Here is an 18,016-nt window from a genome sequence, read left to right as displayed (position 1 = left end):
TGGATTAATGGTTGGACTTGAAGGTCCTTTCTGACCTTAGTGATTTTGTGATGGCAGCCTGCCCAGGGCGACGGCGTGAGCCACCCGCCACTTCCCCGGCTAGGGCCCGGCGGCTCAGGCGGGGCACTCAGGCTGCCACCAAAGAAGTGGTAATGTAGAGCATAAGCCTTGCTAATTACGAATTAGACGAGGGTTTTAAGAGTGCTGGCAACACTCTTACAAAGCAGTGATGAGTTTAAGGGCCCTCGCGTGTTGTCAGGCACGTATCCTCTGAATCAGGAGCCAGGGACATATGTAAAAGCATGTGCTTATACAGCTACTTGAAACCAAGTGGGGTGTTCTTCATCATATAAAGTCAAGTCCAGCTTCAGAAATCTGCGCCAGTAAATTAAGAAGCCCTATTTGCTGCTTCTGAAGGCTTAAACAAGAATAACTACTGCTCAGACATTACCTACTATTCGTCTGCTAGCTGTGCATCAGGGGGCATGTTTCCATAGACCGTGTGGTTTTATTACACAGACAGGGAAGTTGCTTTTTGCTGCAAATCGCATCCCTTGGAAGTTGCAAGATGTTGCCTAGTAATTCATACCGTGTATATACCTTCATATCATGAGTCTGATGTAAATCGCTGAGGATGAGTCAGCTGAACACAGGGAAACACTATGGTAATCTGTCTTACGCTCTCAGAAATAAGCTGTTTTCCAGCTGAGGGAAACACCTGTATAATTGGTACATACTCATAGTAGACTGGGCAGTGGGCTTCTTGCCATGGACACAGTGCAGGCAGTCCTTGCTTACAATTGCCCCAAAATTACTTCTGTTGCACAGTTATCTCCAGGCTGCATCCTTTCTACTTTGGGGCCAAATGTGGAAATGAAGAAACGCTTCATGGGAATGTTTTCTCTGTGGAAAAAGAAACAGGACTGTTACAAGGAGAAGAGAAGAAAACTTTCCCAAGAGGGTATTAATGCAAGATTTAAATAAGCTGTGCAGGATCCCAAAAGCTAAAGACAGGCTTAAAGGCATCATCTGAGTCCCACTAATTCCCTGCCAGTTGTAGGTGCTTTGCTCCAGCCACACAAGCAGGCTCCACAGGATATTAGCTAGTGAGGACTTTGAATTCGCAGTGGCCGTAAAACCCAAAGGACTGAGGCCTGCCAAGGCTGCAGTGTAGACATGCTTATTGGCTACAAAAGAAGCAAAAACCGCTTTTTGTACTATGCCTTACTTCTCAGGTATGGTCAAACTGCACTTGATGCAGAGCTGGAAATACTGCTGCAAATATCACAAGCAAAGAGGCTGTTTCAAAGGCCTGAGGACTAGAGGTACTCTCCCACACCTTGCTACCAGCGAGTTTTTCTGGCCAATACATGCAAGAGGAGGATGAGATCTGTCACATGGGCTTTATGCCAGTTTGCATAAAGGGGCTTGCACTGCTGTCTCCAGGCTGGATTTCTGTTGTACGTTGCAAGGATTTTGTTTTGTTTTTAAATATGGCTTTGCTGATTGAAATCAGGCTCGATGCAAAAGAAATGCCAGGCTCCTGCAGCTCTCAACACAATCTGCATGTTAGAAGCCTGTGTTGCTGATCTGGAATATATTATTCCATGGAGGGTAAAGAGGATTTTCAGGTTTAAAGTCCTGTTATGCAAATCAGTTGTCTTCTGTTCTGCCTTTGCATTAACACAGCCTGTCATAGTTCTTCTGCCACGCTTCATCTTCTATTTCCAAATCTACATTTTTTCAGACAATTTGATTTCAAAATTATATTTACATTCTTAACATCTCTTAATGAGCTTATTTCATTGGTAGCATAAACCTAATTATGAGTCACACCAGGGGCTTTTATGCTGTGAATATTTCCTCCAATTTAGCCTGATCAAAGATTGCTGGGCCATGTGAGAACCGCAGCTTCAGATACTGCGCTCATATAGCTTAAGAATGACTTAAATATTTTAAATAGAAACAATCTGCTCAAGTTGAGTTAAATTTTTGATAGAGACCAGAGACTGAGTTCAGACTATTTTTAAAAACCAGGAGCAGTCCTTAACTGGTACATTTGGGAGGTATTGTACCATGTTTTCCTTTGGAGGGCATCTTCAAATGGACAAGTTCCACTAGCTGTTACCTTGAAGCTAGCAACCCTCAATGATAATGATAATTACTGGATTTACATTATGAATTTTAAAAAGTAGATTTTTTTTTTTAACTGAACTCTCTGTATTCCAGGGCTTTCATGTATTTTACAACTGCATTTTATGCCTGTTTTCATTGTTTTATCTTTTCATTGATCACATTTGATCAGATGTAAAATGGAATTCAATTACCAAAAATTATACCCCAACCATATGCACTGCAGAAAATATCAGCACTGAGAACACCGCTATATGTCTTCTGCTTAATCCCTTTCTCTGGTGAGCTGTCAGGTCTGCATGCTGTAGAGCACAAACTGGAGACCCACAAGCTCAAGGCTTGACATCACCACTGGCTCATTGTAGCCCAGGTTTTAAAATCTGACTCTTGTGTTTAGGTTGTTGATTTGCAGAGGTGGCAAGTTTAGCACCCAGCTGCCCAAGGTGTTAACTCTTAGCTCCTCACTCTCCAGACAGCTAACTTGCAACAGTAACAGAGGTACTACACAACTACTTGAGGTGGTGGTATCACTTCAGAGGTCTTCTGATCAGCCTTTATATGTCATCAATTAATTGCTGAGAATTATTCAGAAATTTAGATGTTTACATTCTCAATACCAAATTTAAATCATAAGCAAAGCACCATGCTTAGTCAGAGCTCCACCTGAATAGACCACTGTCAGCCTGGCCCAGTATCACTTTCTGCATCTGTTAAGAAATATCTAGTATCCCATTCATATGCTGAGAGATTTTTTTAATCTCTGTGCTGCACTTCAGAGAAAAATACAGTTTTTAATCATGGGTATGAATATACAGAACCCTCACTACAGCTGTGAAATGAAAGAGACCTACCTCATGCCTGCAGTGAGAAAGAAGCTCAGTAGTAGTGCCCTGGGCACACTAACAAGCCCTTAATAGCCCTAAACAATCTCACCTAACACCTCCACCCACACTCATGGGCCAGGGGCTCCATTTAAGACCAGGCTTGAGCCTGTTCACCTCATAAAGGTGCTTGTCTCTAGCAGCCTTCTTGGACCTGACTTGTTACCTAGTCTTTGCCTGATACTTGCTGGGCTGCTAACTGACCTGTTCCTGTCACCCTACTGCTGCTTGCCTGTCTCTTGTGCTGTGGTACTGCATGCTGCTGGTGAGGTCAGTGCCTCTGCTTGTGTGGTTGCCCCTCATCTTCTGTTAAGGAGAAACCCTGTTTCTTGCTGCTCCCTGATGCTCAGCATGGAAGCCCCATGGAAAAGCTGTCTTCCTGGTCGTGCTTGTAAGGGAGCTAAGTGCCCTGCCATGTCCTGCTCCTACTGATGCTTGGCAAGAGGAGGTGCCTATCCTCCCTTGCTGCTGCAGAGGTGTGCTGGAAGGGATGCAGCTACAACCTCTCCCTCTCTGGCTAACTATTGGCAATGTTTAACTGCAAATATCATTATGATTTAGTTACTACTGCTAGTCTCTGTGTGATACAGGAGATTGTAAAGGACCCATATGCCCCAGCTAGAGGGGTGATATAAGTAACTTCATGATCCCTCTGCAAAACTCCAAAGATGTAAGTTTCCTCTTGATTCTCCCAATTTTATGTCTCAAACTTGCATAGAGTTGCTCCTGGCTTCCACAGAGATAGTGAGAAGGGGACCTAATCTTTAAGCTTATGTTTGAGAGCTGCATTTAATTTTTAGCAAATATTTATTCATTTGTCTCTAATTTATACACACAGACAAAAAGCTATAGCTAGAGGAGACAGAACGTAAAGGAAGCATCAAACAAAAGCACAGTCTTTTTATACCCAATTAAAAAGAAATATTATCCTAATGGAAAGTCTTAAGGAAGTGGAGAGTGAAGGAGCAAAATCAGATCAAAGAGACTCAATAAAAACCCATTTTATATGAAACACATTATTCATCAATTAAATAGCATGTGTTGCGTGGGGAAGCACCACAATACTAGCAGCAGAAATACTGAGAGGTTCAGTCTGTTAGCCTTACTTAGCATTTTATGTCCTAGCTTATCCTCCTGTTTTCTCAGGAATCGTTTTCAAAGTAAAGCACTACTGAATTTAATGTGAATGCACTGGTAGGATCTCAGTAGACAAAACCAATCACTTAAGAATAGACACTGATACTATTTTGTGTTTTGTGTCGTTGTTCTTGTTTGAAGCAGTGTAAATCTGTACTAATGCTGCTTAAGTAAATGGAACTAATCTGGTCTTAATTCTATTTTGATTTCCACTGTAAGGAGCCCATAGCAAGATACCAATTTCAGGGGTAAATATATACCTCCTTACTGGATTATGAAACACAGACAGAACTACTACAACCAGAAGCAAAGGTTAGCAGCAAAACATGATCCAGGAAGACAAACTTTTAAGTTCTCATGTGCGAATACTGGTATGGAAGTACTTGCAAGATCACCATCCCTACAACTGAAACAATGTCTTGTTGCTAACTTGCCAAGTCAAAAATGAAGTATGTTTCAGCATGAAGAAGGGAATAATGTATGGCCGTGAGAAAGGCTGTACTAAGTTAGAGCCAGAAAAAAAAATCACTACTAGATCAAATAGACATTTGTTCCACCAGCAGAAATGCAATAATATTTTCTTCAGGATGCCTTCCAATCTGCAGCTGGGGGACTTCCTGAGACAGAAGTTATAGCTACAACTTTATGCTTAAAAAAACCCCAAACCAACAGCACCCTAATGACATGTTCTTTCATGAAATCATTTAAGTGGTTTTTAAAAACCCATTTTGGCTTCCTCAGCTTCCAAATCTGGCACAGTCTATGTTTGTGGAAACGCCATGCCGACCGTTTTTTTTTTCCTTCCCTTTAAGTTTAAACCTGTCTTGTTTTGATGCCTCTTTGTCATAACAAGACCAACTGAATAATGAACACCATGACTTCCCATCCCTCTTGCTCTTCATCTTCTATTTGTATCTTTCTTTTCACCTCTCTTTAGGATGTAGGAATGAATCTTGGTTCTGTATTCAAACTGTGGGCTAATCATAAACTCATTTACAGCAACAAAGAGTCGATGTACTGAAACATTAGTGATTTCTGTTTGTTCTCTAGTCCTTCCCTAATAATTTCACGTATTTGATTCACTAGCTTAGTTAATGCAAAATACTAAATTGGCAAATTCAAAGCGCTAATCACAATAACTCCAAGATCTTTTCCTGATGATAGTTAATTTAGGTAGTCACACTGTCTGTATAAGGCTGTCTTTATTTGTGCCTGACTCTGCATTAAAAGACCCTTTTCTGACACTTACTTATTTGGAAATTCAGTATTATGAGATTTCCACAATTCTTCAAGATCAGCTTTAGGTTTACTACAAAAAATGATTTTGTGTAACTCTGTCATATCCCTGTTCACCTACTTTCCCCCTCATTAACGAATATAACATGTTACAGATTCATGTGGGATTCTGCTGATAAACTGCTTCTTGAGAAAGCCAACTAGTCTTTCACCTCTCTGATTGAATGCCTTATTAATCTATAACAGGATCTATCCTCTTACTGTGTGACAGATTACATTTTTTTTCCCCTAATAGCTTTTGGTGAGTGACCTTGCCAAAAGCCTCTGAAAATCACCCTTCTATCTACCTGCTTCTGATTCAAAGAATGCCAAGAGATTTCTGAGGCATAATTTCCATATACAAATCTGTCCCAGGCCATTATTCAGTTTGTAATTTCTACTTTATTCTGTTCTGCACTGTAGTTTCTATCAAGTCGCCTGGTTTCAAAATCTGATTTAGCAGTTTGTGGTTTCTTGCAACATCCTGAGAATCCTTTTTAAAAAAAACAAACCTTGCCTTGCACTTGCCAACTCCCACATACTGTGCTGCAGTGATCAAAGGTGTGATCATTTCGTATGTGACATCCTTCTCTGGGTAGGTAGCTAGTGGCACAGGCAAGCATGGAGCTATGGCACGTTATTGCTGTGTGTGGCATTCACCTCAAAGTGCACTGCAAAACACGGTCTACATGTACTCACAATATTGCTGGAGAAAGGGAGGAGGAGTAGAAATGTCTATCCATAAAGTGAAAGTTATGGGTGATTGAAAATCTTGCTAAACAAGCCTTTGAATTCTGAATAAACAGTTTCTATAGTCTGAAATGTAGGTGTAGTTTAAGACCTGTCGTTACTGCAGTCTAAAAGAGCTTCTTTGTACTTGGTGCTCCACAAATATTTACCAAAAAAATTTAGATTTGCAATATAAATATGTGTACTGAGAGAAATCATTGTGTATTTTCTTTGTTGTTAATGGGTAGCTGAAGAACAAAGACTAAGTAATTGCCCAAGACTGCACTGGCAGTCTGAGAGAAACCAAACTTAATTTTCATAACTGAGCCCTATCCCTAAATTATGGGCTTAAATTTCCCCTTTAAGTATCATATATCATCATATTGTGGAAAACATTATTTGTACTTTTAATTATGTTTACCTTCTGTCTCTTACAGGAACTGGTGTGCTTATGTTCATACCAGACTCTTACCTACAGTGGTAGTGGACAACCTGGAAACCTTGTCATCAGGCAGAGTGAAGCCTTGCACTTGGCGTATTGGGTCCTGTGCTCAGAGGTGTGTAGAACTAGGAAGAAAGAGTGCTTGCAAGTGCTTTAATTATCACCAGCTGCATAATTAATACAACCATGACTTTAGAAATGAAAATTAAAACGGGGGAGAAGATTAGCATGTTTTCAGGTCTCATCTTAACGTGTCCCCATAGTGAGTATAAAAACTCATGACTGGGAAGTGTCCTTGAGCTCCACAATGCAGGCTTGGCATGCTTTCACTCTGGCACCCTCTGATCAGTTCAAAGTGGGCCCACTCCCCACTTCTGGAGTACTGCAAGGAAAGGTGCACATGTACAAAGCTTTAAAGCACATGAGGGAAAAAAAATCCTTTCTGTGCAATTTTCCAAGCTTGTGCTTTGTTGGAGCAAAAGGCTTCCCCTGAGAGGCATAAACATTTTTGTTATTATCTCTCTGCTGGGTGCTTATTTCTGGCACAGCTTTGGTCAGGCAGTGAACCTAGAAAAGTAATTGGCCTGGATACAACTTGTAAATAATGACTCTGTTAAACGTATTCAGATTGTCCTTTGTGGTTTGTGTGCCTTATTGTATTCTCCAAACATTAGATTTCAATAGTAAATTAAATTGTATTTTAATGCATGGGCCTGGAAAATGGCAAACTGAAACAGAAGTTATAAGATATTTTTCCTTTGAAAAATTTAAAAAGCCTCTTAAAGGTCAGGTTGACTGTTACGAGAATTGTCCTCTAGGTGGTATGGCAGAACATGCTTAAAGCTTTGAGGTGAAACCAGAAATAGAGTATCCTTGGGGTCTGGTGACTCTGAAACATAGTCGATGGTATTGCAAAACTGTGAAATGGACCCTGTGGTTTAAATGTTGCTATGTTTTGGTTTTTTAATTCAATCTAGAAGATTCACAATAACTCTGATTTATTTTTTGTAGGAAAATTAGCTCCTTGTGCTACTCCTGTAAATAAGTCTGTACTATATACAGTTCTGGGGCTTGTCTATGTGGAGAGTTAGTTTTGAAATAGCTATTCCTGATTAGCTCCTTTCATGGACACTTCATTTGTGTGAGTGCTTTAAGGAATGGATTATGCTAATGCCGAATAAGATAGTTTTATAACAAAATAAGACCATCCATACAGCAAAAGAACTGACAACTCTCGTGATTTCAGTTCACCTTAATTTTTATTGAGTTCTTGCTACTGAAAAAGCCATTTCTCAGAGGAAAAGCTGGTTGGGGACACATGCAAAGCTCCTGCCAGCTGCTATGAATTTTAATATATATAATATTACATCCCGTGTGAAGGGGTGACAAGATTAACTACAGTGTAAAACAAGGTGGCATTTTTTGATTCATTGGGAGGATGTTTTTTGGTCTGACAGTCTTCAAATTTGTCCCCCTTTCTGGAATGATTTAGACAGTGATAATTTGTCCAAAACAGTTCTGTAACCATTTTATCATTGTATTTTCTGAGATTTGAGGTGTACTTCATGGTAGTGTTTAGCAACTAGCAGAACTGTACTATATTCTTTTTATACAAACTTCATATTTAACTTCTTAAAAGAGGCATGTACAGTTGCTGTAGTTAAGTTTCTTCTGTATGCCCTACTGCAGCATGTTCATTCTAAAATAACTTCTCTGTGACGTTAAGTGCAAGAAATGATGAGGTAGCCAGGACATGCAGAATGTGTTAGAACACAGAAACAAAATTGCTGCTGCCTCTGCAGTTACATACTTTAACAGTAGTAACTGAGGTATCACAATTACATAGCCGACTTCCGGAGTAGAAATTTTTACGCTTTATTGGATTAATGTTTGTATAATCTTGTTTAAAATAATCAGAATGGAAGGCTTCCGATGTGCACTAAATGTGAACTAACATGGCATTAATTCACCGTGAATGCTTTTTTTCACTGATTTCAAAGAAAACAGTATTTCACAATTGTATTTTTGGCTCACTATGCCCAGTTTAGTAGACACTAATTGTATTATCTTCCATAAAAGTTAGCAGTATTTGACTTCTGAATAAGATATTCTGGGAAGAAGCCTGACAGCACTACATAGGCATCAGTTCCTTTAGAATCCGTGCAGATGATCTGAAGGCTGAAATATTAAAACTGTGATTGCTATTGAAACCCAAACCCTAATTAGGCTTCACTTTGTTTCAAGCAGTTAATAAAAGGATACATTTGACATGTAAGATAATATAGTTATACAGGTATCCTGCAACTCCTGTCTGGTCACCTAAAATAGATTTTAAATGGTCTTGTTTTGCAGGTCCCAGACAACAACACACCAAGCCTACAGAATCAAACATAAAATAGTAACATCGCTGGAGTGGAAGTGCTGTCCTGGGTACAGTGGGCAAAACTGCCAACCCAAAGGTGAGTAGATTTGTAAGGATTTGAAACTATTCAGTTCAATAAAAGAAAACAATGCAATCATCTGGTTTGAGAGCAAATGGCTCTGCTGAAAAATCAATATAGTTCTTCCTGTTAATTTAAAACCAGGATAATGCATGGTAGACTGAAATGCTTTTGGATGTTGACTCTTCCCTGTTATTCCTTTTTGCTAAAATATGGAGTTTGCATTCAGTGCGTCTCTATTTTTGACCTTTTAGTTATTGAGTATTGCAGTGCTGGGGATATTAAATCCAGGTCCTCTATTGAATACTTGCTGTAAAATTAATCTACAGCACTGTGACTCTTTTGGCTTTCAGTTTCAGACTCTATTTTAGACATGATAAAATAATGTATGAACTTTGTTTCCCTCTGAATTGAGTAGGACTTTTGTTGCTCATTTCAACAGTGACTGAATTTTGCTAGGTATTACACATGTTCCCTGTACAATTGTGCCCTTTTTTGAGAGAATAGAGTGCTTTACTTCTGCCCTGGTGATCAAACATACAGCAACGTACTGTAGTTTAACATCTGTATAATAGCTATTTCTTTGCTGCTGGCCTTAAACAAGCTGCCCTTGAAAAATAAGATATAGCATCAGCATACATATTTTAAATGAATGAATATTACAAGAAAGGCCATTAGATGTGGTAGGAAATTCAATCAGCAATGGTAAAGTAGAGGCTGTGATTAAAAATTAATGTAGAGGAATGAAGAGAAATCACTGTTATTCACATCCAGGAGGGAAATTTCAATGCTGAAGAATCAGAACCTCAGCAGGCACAGAATTCTCTTCTGTGCAGCTGAGCATGGAGTCAGATATTAACGGAGGACACAGCCAGCAAGGATGTCCAATGAGCATGGATCAGGTGTTTTAAAGGTTTGCTTTTAAAAAATGCAAACACTAGCAAAAATCGATTAAAAAATGCTTATTGAAGGGGGAGGCTACAGTTGATAAAATTGAAATGGCATCAAAACAACAGAGAAGCTTTGACCAGGGGAAAAAAGCTGTATAATTCAATTTGTAGTGGCATCTGTGTAAAAATAAGAATAAAGAAAAATGTTGTCAAGTGTTACAGGAGCGAGTTTGAAATTACGTCTCCTGGGTTCCATTTTCAAACCTCTTCTGGCTTGCTGAATAACTTGAGGAAGCCACTTATAATCTGCATACCCAAGTTTACCCATCTAGAAAATTGAGATGACACTTATCTCACAGGGGCACTGGGATATTTAATTAATTAATGCTTGTAGAAGCGCTTAAAGAGATTGGGATGAAAGGTGGTATGTCAGAAAGGCTCATCTTCCCCGCTTCTGGAATCCTGCCTCCCATGAGGAGCAGACCACCAGCACAAGCCCTGCCTGTATTATTCAATTCCCATAAAGGGACGTCAGCTAATGAACTTGAACAGTTGGGAGCCCAACAGCCTTGTCTTCAGGCACTCTGTTTCTACCGGCGGGGGAGAGACATTGTAAGCTCTGACTGGGGCTCTCCAGAGTCGCTGAGCCCTCCGCTTGGCCTCTCAGTGCTTGATTTGCCCAACAACAGAACTGTTATTGAAGGGTTTCTGTGCCAAGGGAGCTGGGGTATTCTGACAATATGTTTCCAATCCTGGAAAGGCACTGTTTAGTGTGATGTGGGTTACTTGTAGCAAATAGTAATTCAAAACGCCTTCTGGTTTAGCTTCTCTCTCAAACAAAGTGAAATCATACATAGCTATTTCAATCTGATAGTCCAGACAGGAGGAAACACTTGTCACCCTCTGATAGTTATTACTAGATACCTGTAAACTATACTGGGTAGCCTCATTGTAACTGCTTGGTTACAGATGCTTCTCAAGGTAATGTAGTAGTAAGTGAGACAGAAGAGCCTCTGAGAAGAGATGTGTTCAGATCACTATCTCTAACTTTACCTCCTATGTGGCAACACATGGCCACATTGGATAAGACATGGATCTTAGTCCAGCATGGACAATTAATTTTATAAGAAACTTTCTAAGCAGGGAAAAATGTAGACATAAATTCTTACAAGTTGCATGAAACAGCACAGTATGGACAATTCAATAAATAAAACATCATTATTTTGATTTGGGAATATCAAATGCTTAACAGGGAGAAAAACTCTTAAAATGCAAGGACTTGTAAGTTCTGAGTTGCAAAATTCATGACACGCCATTTTTACTAAACACAGCTTTATTTTAATTTTTCATCCTTAAGCTGGAGAAAACAATGTGTGTGTAATAATGTCTGAGGGGAAGAAATCTCAATTCGTTCGTGCATGTGGTCCCTGAACACTATATTATGTGTCACAAATGATTTCAAGAACTGGAAGATGCACCTTTAAATGTAGATCATGCTGCATTCGAATTCAGCTTTGCTGTGGAGTGAGGCTGAGGTGACTTAATGTGTATGAATTCACTTCTATGTGTCCTGGCTGTGGTTTAGAGCAACCAACTGGTTCTCAGAGTTGCTGACTATGCCATAGCCATTGTTAGCACTGAATTATCTTGCATGGTAGCGATGTAATTTCTCCAGCAGAATGGCTGTAAAACGTTCCACACAGGAGTGAGTGCTATCTTCTGTGTGGGTGAGCTGCAAACACAAAAGGTAGCAATCCACCTTGAAACACGGGGAATGGGAAACACAGGGAAAATACCAAATTCCCCACAGGGATTCCCCTTCAGCCACTCCTGCTTCATCAAAAATATATTGAGAGAAAAAGATCCGATTTCCATATTTTAATATTCCCTGAAATAATTTTGCACGCTGTGTTTAAAAATACATGGGACAATAAATTATACATCTAGGCCAATATATTCAATGATAGGAGCCTAATGTTAAATTCCTATGTGTGTTACCTGATATTCAGAAGTGCTGAGGACCCTGAAGCTCCTGGAGGAACTGGAAGAACTCCTCATTGCTCAGCATTTTGAATTGCTGCTTTTGTAGTTGTTTTGTTATTGTGTTGCTTTGTTGTTATAAATGGCACCTGCAAGGTGGATCTAGAAGTCTAATTTTTATTTTATATTTTATCTATTTAGCTTAAACTGACCATAGCGTATTGATTTTTAAAAGGTCTCAAATACGAGTCATTTAACGGTTGTTTCTGCCCTAAAGAGTATACATGTTCGAGTTTCACTCTGGTGCTCCCATCACATCTGCTGCTGTTCAGCATCTAGGATGGGGAATCAGCTGTGGGACTGAGGAGCACATACGACTTAATCACCATACGATGTGTCAGGGTGGTTCCTTTGGAAAAAGCATGGAGCCACACTGGAAGAATGATGTAGGAGAAGCTACCTTGCCAGTGACTCTTCTGAAGTTGTTTCACAAATAAAAACCCTGAATTTCTCATGCTGCCTGAGAAGTACCTTTCCTATACAGTGACAAAATTTAATAACAGTACAATATGAGGTATTGTCTCTGGGTGAGTTTTTTGTATGTATGCATCACTGGCTACAGTCCTTGCTGCTTTTAGAAGCAGTATAATGCACTATTGGCTTGCACTGTTACTGGTTTGCTCCAACAGAGTGATACTATGTCCTGGGTCTTACACGGATGAAGTTATATGAACAGTTTAAAGCATTGGTAAAAGAAACACACAGTGATAAATATATATCCTTGAAACTCTAAAGGTGAATAAAACTGTAAGGCTTTAGGTATTCCACAATGTGAAGCTGTGAGTGAGGCCCTTGGTTTAATAAGGAAGATGAAAGATAAGATGAATAGTATAAAAAAAAAATCTGGTGTCTGTAGCAGTAACAATGGCAGTGAATACATTTAGAGCAACAGAAACATTAGTAAATGAAAGAATAAAAGGACATCGATCAGCTTGTCTTTATCACAGGCAGGTAACTGACTCCCTTGTCATAGATTATATCATCACATCACTACCTGATAAATCCTGTGTAATGAATTGGGCTGAATGCAAGTATTAACTCCTGTCAATAACCATGCCACAGAGAGATAACAGAAGCTATTGAAATGATAACTATTTGAGGATTTTGTATTTCTTATCAGCCAGTCTCAATAAATTCTATGAAACTTTCAGTCCATATGATAATTTCCTTTTGAGTTCCTGACCTAATTGCTACTCCCTCCCAACTTAATTTACAATCTCAGACACCTATCATCCTTAAATGTAATCTATTGATCCTCATATATACTGACAAGAGGCTGATGAAGAATAGGGAATTTCTTGATTCAGCATTTTATTCTGTTTCTTTGGAAACTCACATTATGGCCAGACTAGGTTTTAATATTTGAACTGGAAAATAGCGTCATCATGACCCAAGTTATTCGGCTTGTATTGTACTAAAGACTGGAAATCACATCAGTGCCACATAAGTGGCATTCCTTAGATGTGTTCCAGCTGGAACAACATCCCGTTCAAAATGCTTCATGAACTGAGCAAGCATATAAAAATTGCTACAAATTTACACTAGGAAATTTACAACCTACTTTGTCCATATTTCATTTTTTTAAACAGTAATGAAATGAAAGCGACACAGTTAAGCTTAATGGCTACAGAAATAGGTCAGGAATGTGGAAATCTCAGGTCAGTTCCCAGCTCCATCAGTTGTTTCCTACTTTTTGCAAATGAAGTCACTTCACTTTTCTGGACCTCAGTTTCCCCAGCTGTAATATTGAAATAATAATAATGTTAGTCTAGCTTTTTGCAAATTGCTTTGGGATTTTTGGGCTGAAATGTAAAATAAGCACAGAAAACTTCATCTGCCATGACCAGAGAAAATATTTACAAACTTACCACCTTCATGAAGTTTTTAAAAGTATGTACCAGTCGCAAATCTCAGGTGACACTTGTTGGCATTTAGAATTTGATTACACTTTGAAATGGTTTTTATTTTTTAGGTGATGTAATATCACTGTTGCCTTTAGTGGGAAGATCTCCATGGTTGAAGATTTGTGTAATCTGTCAAAAAAAAAAAAAATCATTTCCAACAAACCTGAATCATTTTGTAGCTATTAAAAAAACCTAAATAATTTTACAGCTGGCAATCTTTGTATTGTCTCTGTACTGATCTTTTATATTGATCTCAAATCTTCCTCTAGAATTTTTAGCCCTGGAGGTTTCAAAATTCCATTCATTATAGGGCAAGTTTTGACATTTCAGTATTGACACAAACTCCTGCCAGTCTCAGGAAGCTATTCATGAAGCCATTCACTGTCTTCATCAATGTGGTCCCACACTGTGTTATAGATGGACTAAGCAGATAACAAAAATCACTGCAGATGATTAGGCTTTGGTAAAGTTGGTATAGAATAGAGAGAGAAAGCAATTGTTGTGGAATCCTGATTGTCATGTTCAGTGTTTCACTCACATCTTTTCCTTTTTCTCCCTCTTTTAGCTCAAGAACAACAATCACTTATACACAGCAACCAGGCTGAAAGCAGCAGAACTGTCAGTGAGAGGACACCAGGAGCTCCTCAAGACCCCAGTGGGCCAGGTCAGCTGTTACAATTACTATCATCTCTAGCCCAATCACTGACCATGTGACTCATTAAAATCACTGCAAAAACAATTTGAGAAAAATCCTTTTCTGCTGAAGGGACCTGAATGAACCGTTAAAGTTTCTAGCAGTCATGGTTCCGTGGTATGCTTCTCTGATAAAGATAGGCAGAAGAAACTGGATTTAAAGGTGCCAGTACCTTAGCATTTATATAGAGTGTCTTGTGACTAAACTAAAACCAGGAAAGTCATTCTGCATAGAAATACTTAAACTATTATATTACTGAGTAAAATAGTTGAATTAACAGAAAAAAAGAAAAACCAAAAAATAACACAGCCAAAAAAAACCCAAAACCAAACCCAGGACTAGTATAAACCAGCATTCATCATGAAAGGAAATGTAGTGATGTTAATTGTATTATGTGAATACATGATTACTGTTACATGTTTTCATATAAAAATAGGTCCTTTATTCAAAATCAGTACAAAGATGCTTGAAACTTCAGCAAGGGCAGCTTGGGTGTTTTTTAAGCTGCTCCATCTAGAATGATCCAACAACTAAGCAACACAGGGACAGTTTACAACTTTATACCACAGATGTTTGAGACTGTTTCTTATTACGCTATTCATGTGCTCACTGCTGTGTTTACTTCAACTTAAAGTTGGTGTTTTCTTGCAAGGGTATGTACAGACCTCATCATTGTAAGAGCTAGTTATTAACCATAACACTTTTATTCAAATAGTGATCTACATTGGGAAGTTACTTTAGGTGACTGCTGCGTACTGCTGCGTGACAAGCTTCTCCATCTCTTCATGTCTAGAATTGTTGGATGTGCTCACTTCCTTTTATATTTATTTTTCATTACCATCTATATGATTTAAAGTTTACCAGCACAAATATTCTAGAAAATTAATTTCATATTTGTCTGCATAAGTATTCATGGCAATGGAATTTTATTCATGCCAGGTGTGTTTGCACACTCCCTAAACTAGGAGCAGAAATGATAATGGCTTATCAGATCATTCTGGTTAACCACCGATTCAAATATTAAGTGTTCACTGTAAAGAAACACGAAAAGGTATCCATGATTTAGAGGTATTCAAGTAGTTGACAGACTGTACTATATTCCAGTCTGTACCACCTGAAGGTGTATATGCCTTCAAGGGTATAGAGATGTTGGTAAGGCAGAGTTATTTAGAAAGTCTGTGTACTCAGACAACTGCCAACAATGAGCATATAGTGTTTAAATAACAACAAAAGAAATATGTGAAACATGCTTGAATAAGGAAGTTGTTTGAAAAAAATATTCTCTGCTTGTGATATACTCCCCAGCAATGAGTGAGACTGCATTTGTCAGGTAAATTTTTGGTGGCAAATTGTATGCAAGTCATTTGGCGATGTTCTCTACATACTGTCAAATGAGCTCGTAGCTTACACGGTGAGGAGCCAGAAGGTGGACAAGATGTGAAAGACTGTAAAGGAGGCATGGTCCTTGAACTTTCTTACTACCTTTTCTTTTGAATCTGTTGATGTTTCGATTACGGATGTCTACACTGGCTTTTTGTATAATTATCAGCTGTTACACACTATGGTGTTATTGTCCCTCTCTCAGTTGGCCTATATCCGAAAACATTTTATGGAACCAAATAATAAGGCAAATTATGTTCTCAGGTCTGTGTGTTGCAGTTGTCAATAGACTGTTCTGGTGCTGGGATATTCATGCCTGCTGGGAGAACAGGATGTCAGAATCTAGACTGCCACAGAGTTTTATGGAGACAGTACCCATGTATGTGCTTGTGTCCATATATGTGTTTTACTTTACATAATAATAGACAAATAGAAAAATTAGAAAGCATAGGCAGGAGAGGGAAAGAATGAATCTGGCATGGAGATTCATGAATAGAAAGGTAATTTCAAATGGGAGTTAGAAAGGAGAAGGCTGTTGCCCCTTGGTGGTACCGTGTGAACACCCAAGTCTCCCAGTGCTGGAGGGAGGAGGATGTTGTCTAGTAAAGCAGACAGGACCCATATGAAAAAGAGAGCTTGATTGATAGAGCATTGAAACATGCCACTTCTCTTAGTAGGAATTCTGCTCTGAAAAATAACTCTGAAATTGGCATCTCAGAGCTCCATGTTAATTGCTTTTCAGTTATTTTTAAATCAAATGGGGTCAGTTTAGAAGGACAGAGATACCTGTTCTGGCTGCCAGCCCTGCAAACACGACCTGGGGCCAGGACTGACTGCCCTGGTCTGTTATTCCATCAGCAGCTGCCAGGACTCTACAAGCCAGATTCTGTTTCCAGCTACCACTATGCAGCCATACCACTTATAAACATCACTTTCAGGTTCATCTCTGCAGCTTATCTTCCCCCTTCAGTAGGAACTGACAGAAAGTGGACTGAAGAAAGCATTGCACCCTGCAGGTTAGTTGTCAGTTTGGGTGACTATGCATGAGCCCCTAGTGAATTCAAATCAGTTTCTCATAGTAACAATTCAAGCAGTAGCAGAAGTGTCCAGACCTGTCTGTCTGTCACAGAGAATTCAAGCAGTAGCAGAAGTGTCCAGACCTGTCTGTCTGTCACAGAGTAGTATTATGATGAAGAGTATTCAGACAGAGAAGATCCATCAATGGCTTGTCTCCACAGTGCCATTGGGGAGAATTGCCAGACTCTAAACTAGATGGTTGAGTTATAAATGCAATTTTGTGTCTGTGTAAGTAGACACTGTAGGCAAAGTAAACAGCTGGAGATGCTAACATCCTAACTGAAACCAGCCAGCCTTATTTACCAGGCTCTAGAATTCAATTACGAATTTACAACTAACATGCCTCTACAGGAGAGCATTCTCATGGGTGTTGGCACGTCATCTGTGCTGACTGGGTGCATACAGTGAATGTTCTGGATTTTTCCAAATGCTATCAAGTTTGATATGATACATTTATTTTTTACATACTAGAATTTTGAAGAATAGAAGTCAGAAGAATATGCCATTTTACATATAACTTGTTTTTTTTTGTTGTAGTCTTTAGGCCTCTGTACTACTATGTGATTTCTGATTATAACTGTTTATTGCTATGGGAATAGACACTGATGACATAATGAAAAGTGACATAAGATCAATAGCAATACTGTAGATTTACACTAATAAATATTTGTATGTAATGCTAAAGAATCTCTTGCATAGCAGTTTATTAAGTCATAGTATGGCCTGGATCATGTAGGGTAGTATATCATGTGTCTAAGGTAGGCCATTTAGGCTGAACTGTTGAAGGAACTGAAGAGATTTTATAGCTTTGCTTACAGGAATTAGAGCATTTAATTTTATCAGCACCTTCTGAAATCCCAGACTAAGCCTCATTCCTGTCAGCTGTGAAACTCAGATGGCTAGCTGAAGTCATGTGGGGTCTTCATTTGCAAGACCAAAGCTGTCTTCACCACTATCTATCTTAAAATCATCTAGCTAGGCCTTTTTATACCT

At 39.0% G+C, this 18,016-nt stretch overlaps 1 protein-coding gene across 1 annotated transcript in view; it reads left to right on the top strand.

Moving 5' to 3' along the window:
- The first annotated feature begins 1,176 nt into the window (after nt 1–1,176).
- The window catches only part of MMRN1 (multimerin 1), a 33,376-nt gene continuing 16,536 nt past the window's right edge, over nt 1,177–18,016 (top strand). The window contains exons 1-4 of the mRNA XM_010285851.1: nt 1,177–1,235; nt 6,593–6,712; nt 8,950–9,056; nt 14,438–14,536. Coding sequence (XP_010284153.1) covers nt 1,177–1,235; nt 6,593–6,712; nt 8,950–9,056; nt 14,438–14,536 — 385 coding nt within the window. The remainder of the gene's footprint in view (nt 1,236–6,592; nt 6,713–8,949; nt 9,057–14,437; nt 14,537–18,016) is intronic.

This window comes from Phaethon lepturus, unplaced genomic scaffold (genome assembly GCF_000687285.1).
Source record: "Phaethon lepturus isolate BGI_N335 unplaced genomic scaffold, ASM68728v1 scaffold12664, whole genome shotgun sequence".
Classification (NCBI taxonomy): domain Eukaryota; kingdom Metazoa; phylum Chordata; class Aves; order Phaethontiformes; family Phaethontidae; genus Phaethon; species Phaethon lepturus.
Note: the sequence above shows the minus strand (reverse complement) of the source record. Positions and strands in the feature narration are given on the sequence as shown.